The sequence below is a fragment of the Pinus tabuliformis genome, chromosome J, assembly GCF_031772625.1.
Source record: "Pinus tabuliformis cultivar Carrire ecotype Pingquan chromosome J, CPIR1, whole genome shotgun sequence".
In the NCBI taxonomy this organism is placed as follows: Eukaryota; Viridiplantae; Streptophyta; class Pinopsida; order Pinales; family Pinaceae; genus Pinus; species Pinus tabuliformis.
The window spans coordinates 1,433,537,799-1,433,542,641 of record NC_142295.1 but is presented as its reverse complement, the minus strand read 5'-3'; the positions used below and the strand labels follow the sequence as shown (position 1 = coordinate 1,433,542,641).

Here is a 4,843-nt window from a genome sequence, read left to right as displayed (position 1 = left end):
CATCTAAAATCCGTCTTTGGAATATCCTGCTCCCTCACCTGAATATGATGATACCTAGATCACAAGTCTAGCTTAGAAAATTATTTGGACCCTCTAAGCTCATCCATCAACTCATCAATACGTGGAATGGGATACTAGTTCTTTAATGTCTTCTTGTTGAGAACCTTGTAGTCAATGCACATGCAAAGGGTCTCATCCTTCTTCTTAGCCAGCACGATTGAAGAAGCGAATGGACTCGAACTCGATCTGATGTAGCCCAATGCCAATAACTCCCTAATGGCCTTCTCAATCTCATCCTTATAGGCTTTGGGATGCCTATAGGGTGTAGCGATGACTTCCTGCACATCAGGCTCCAGCTCTATAGTGTGCTCAAACCCCCTGTTAGGTGGCTGCCCTGGTGGTATATCTCCAAAAACTACCATATATATGTCTAGTATCGCTTGTATGTCTAGATGTGGCGGCTTGAACCGTCTCCGACCTCTGAAATCCTCAGCTCTATTTCCCATGCTATGTCCCCATGTCTCAAATTTGCCTCCATCATGTGGGCAAAAACCGTTTGTGGAGGATATGAATGCATGCCCCGAAGAACCACTAGTTTACCATCGAGTCTGATAAACTCCATCACCACATTAGTGTCTGGTACATCCACCACAATGAAATGATGTGTCATACAAATCTCCATGCAAGTCTCTCATACAAATCACAACCTCCAATAGAGTAGAGGGTCTGTGTGATGTCACCAGTCCACGCAGTGGCTCCCTCAACCCTACACAACTGTGTATACTCGCCTATCATCTGACAAATCTGGTACCATGACTGAGACCCTCCGGAACTTTGAAGCATAATGCTTTGGATGTTTTGTCTGCCTGAGCTAGGTCAACTCCCTGAAGTGAGCCTCCGGATCCCTTCGATCAAAATGATCCATTGCTCTCTATGTGAAATCCTCATATGAGGTCACCTTGGCATGCCTGTTACAAGTCTATTTGGGCACATCACTCCGAACATTTAGATCAAGTATAATTAGGGCTCATCAAACCCTAATTCAATTGTTACATGCCCTAGACAAGTCATCAAATTCAATGCTTCCATCCATGAAAGTTTCCTAGCTTGAGACCCTGTTGAAATGCCTCCTCGGGACACCAGCGCAACCTTGGTCAGGGGTAACTGCGTTGCAAAGTAGGCAGGCCCATTCAGGCCTGCATTGCAGTGCACTTAGTCCCTCTCTGACCTACAGTGGGTGAGAATGAGCAAAATTGACATTGGATTTTGAAATATTCCTTGATTCTAGAGCATTCTAGAAGGATGCCCAACTCTTATCTCATCATATGAGGTTGACTTTGGATAGGCTATGGACCAATTAGCCCTCTATCCTCTCATCCCTTTCTCCATGGAAACTAACTCCAATTTTATAAAGTCATTCAATGCCAAATTTATGACATAACCACCTCCATTTCCTTATAAATTGACCACTCATCATAGTGATCAGGAGGATGGAATTTGAAGATTGTAGAGAAATACTATTGGTTTGATATTTGAGTCCATGTCAAGTAATGTTATGTTGCTGGATTGGTGTGCTATTAGTGTGACAAGGGTTGGACTGAAGCTGGATGAGTGACACAGGATCAAACCACATTGGGTGTAACTCTTCCTTCTACATTAATAAAGTTGTTTATTCCTTTTCCCATATTCTTGTTCATATCTATGATGCAAATATGTTTCAATGTTGTCAATTCCATTTATTTATAGTAGATAGATTGTGTACTTTGACCGTTGTCGTCTTTTATTTCTGTTGACAGGTACCAATTATAGTAGATAGATTGTGTACTTTGATCGTTGTTGTCTTTTATTTCTGTTGACAGGTACCAATTGAGCAGATTCAATTCAAATGGAAGCAATGGGAGTAATTCAAAGGAGATCAAGGAAGCGAAAAATTACAAGTAAGTTCCTTCATCTCATCTATCTATTATAGGAAAAGGTTAAACCATTTTCTTTATGTTCTTCTAAGTGTAGCTACCCACTTAGGGAAAATGTATTTATCTGTAGGTACAAATTCCATATAACAATGCCCCAGAGTGGACAAGCCATGAAACCATCAGTCTTATGACTCCCCCTACAAATGCAATGTGGTCATTTTAATCGCCTCTACCTCCATCATCTTGTTGAGCTGGAAATATGTGTCCAGCTTCTCTACCCAAGCACGCGTTGTGCACTTAGTAGTGTCGTCGTAAGTGGGGAAGTACATCTTCTCAATGGTATGCTGCAACTCATATTTCTTTGTCATGGCCTCCATAGCTCCTTCCCTTCTCATTCTGCTTGAGTTGGAAAAAATATCTAAAATATAATGCTTCTCTGAAGTCTGCTCTCATGGACTGCCACTCCTTGAAATGTTCTCCCATAGGAAATTGATCATCAACTCCTCTCGGTTCACCTTGTGCCAAGGTTAGGAAAGAAGGTAGGGTTGCTCTAGTTGGCCCACTGGAGGATAGTGATTGTGCAACAATTAAAGGGTGGTCAAACTACTAAGAGGCTCTCGAAGTCTCTGCAAATAAAAAACCTCGGTGAGTACTTATTTCCCAGTTCTGCATTCTGATCTCATCTAACATCTCATTCTGACCTTTTTCCAAATCGCTTAAAACCTTCAAGAGACATTCAATGGCAATCTCCTCTTTTCTCTTGGGCTCCCCCATGTCTTCTGCTACCACAACCTTCCCATGATCCTCTGTATCAAGTGATCTCTAGTTCCCTTTCCCTACTCTGGTACCTTTGCCTCCTGAGGATAACGTTCTATCGAGCCTCCTCGCTCATAGGAAAATCCCCCACAATTGAGCCAAGATCTGAGCTCTCTTACCTCCGAAATATTATGGATGAACCTCTTTAAGATAGCACTCAAAATCCCCCGAAGAAAATGTGAGTTCTCTGCTTGGAAAACTCTTGCTAAATGAATGTTGCCTTCGTTTTATAAATTTCAGGGAATCTTTTTCCCTCCTTTGTGGATCCTCACTAAGCCATTAATTTTATACATATATCAAAATATCAAACCATAAAACTATTAATTTATACTTATATCAACCATAACAAAAATTATTTACAATACTTAACAAAAATATTCTTATTACATTTATCTTTTATTTTTATTTTTATAGTTGAAATCCAACAAATAACAATGATATACTAAATAAATTATCTCTCTATTTCAAATAATGCCATAATCATCCACCATGAATCATGAGAAGTTACATTAAAAATAGCCCACAAAACAATATGAAAACCTATGGTGAGAGGAAAGAGCAACTTTATCGACCATAACTGAGTCATTGACCAATTGTTATTATATATACTACTTCTAAAAGAGTAATCTTTTATAACACAATTTCATTTTTTTTACAAATATTTTGTATGACACATTTTTCATATTTAACACAAATATTTTTTATGATTTAATATATTTTTTATAATGTAATAGTTGTGATTGGATGGAATATTTGTTATTTTCCTTTCTGTAAGTAATTTTTATGATTTAATAGTTTTTTTATAATGTAATAGTTGTGATTGGATGGAATATTGGTTATTTTCTTTCCTCTAACCGCTGCAATTAGAAGTTCTAGTAGCCTACAACATATATACAACATATCCACTTCTGAAATGGAATGCAGACTTGGAAATTTTCAATAGAAATTTTGGATCTAATGACAATCTTCCTGTCTCAATACATAGTTTAGCATGTAATTGAAACCCTTATTGCAACAGATCCAAATGGTCCAGTGATTCCCCAAGGACATTCCTAACGTCCTCGTTACGCTCCAGAACAGTGCCCAGAATGGACATCACCCGACTCAGCTCTCTATCGTCGGGGCTATCGTAGTAAGAAGTTATAGGCACAGCGTTCTCAGGGTGCAGAAAATACGAGTAGGGGCTGTTGTCCACAATTATCGTTTTGCTCAGGTCCCGCCCGAGTCGTCCAAGATCCTTTACATTCACAACATGTTGTTCTTTATTCTCGTTCAAAAATAGCCGTACCTGCGAGCAGTGATGGTTGTAGAGGCGGTGGCTTATCAACGTGCGGTCAACGTCAAGCCAGTCGAGCACAGTGTCTGCGTACGGCTGCGAGCCGGCAGTGAAAACGACAACCTCGAAGAGCTCCGCAGCCGCAGCCAGGAATTCGTCGACGCCGGGCCTCTTGAGTACGTAAATGACACCGGCGCCATGGATGGCCGGGATCTTTAAGAGGTGGTCGTAGTTTGGTATTGGAAGAAAGGAAACGTGGACTAATGTCTCGTCAAGGTCGAGCACCAGTGTCTTTCTGTCCAGATGTTGTGGTGGCAACGGTGGGAGTAAGAATTCTTCTCGTTGCCTCGTCGTGACGTTGCTGAGAGTTGCGAGAGCAACGTCTGCAGATGCAGGCGTATCGTTGTTCTTCCTCGATTCATCGTCGCTATTAGAACACATCTCAAAAGGGTCCGATTGAAGCTAGTAAACTCGCTAAATTCTTCGGTGTACGCACTGCTATCCACAAAGAGTGAGTTGTGTTTGGAGACGTCCATTTATAGTTGTTGAAATGGAGACGACTCAATTAAAGGACGCGGCTCTATTCAAGTTTTAAAATTAAAAATTAAAATTTCGCCCTCCTCTGGAATTTGAAATTTCAAATTAAAATTTTAAAACAAAATACATATTTAAATTTAAAATTAAAACAAAATACATATTTAAATTTAAAATTAATAAGAATGATTCTCAAAGTTACTTACTCTTAATGCTTAGTAACAACTATAGAGTTTGTCAGATTGCATTGACTTTTAATAAATTAAAAAAATTAGATTTCTAGATATTTGAGATTATTCTAATT

General features: G+C 39.5%; 1 protein-coding gene across 1 annotated transcript; it reads right to left on the bottom strand.

Moving 5' to 3' along the window:
• Window positions 1–3,735: 3,735 nt before the first annotated feature.
• LOC149232748 (uncharacterized) lies at window positions 3,736–4,446 on the bottom strand. Its single transcript, XM_089381994.1, has one exon. The coding sequence runs from the start codon at window positions 4,444–4,446 to the stop codon at window positions 3,736–3,738; it is 711 nt and encodes a 236-aa protein (XP_089238120.1).
• Window positions 4,447–4,843: the final 397 nt, after the last annotated feature.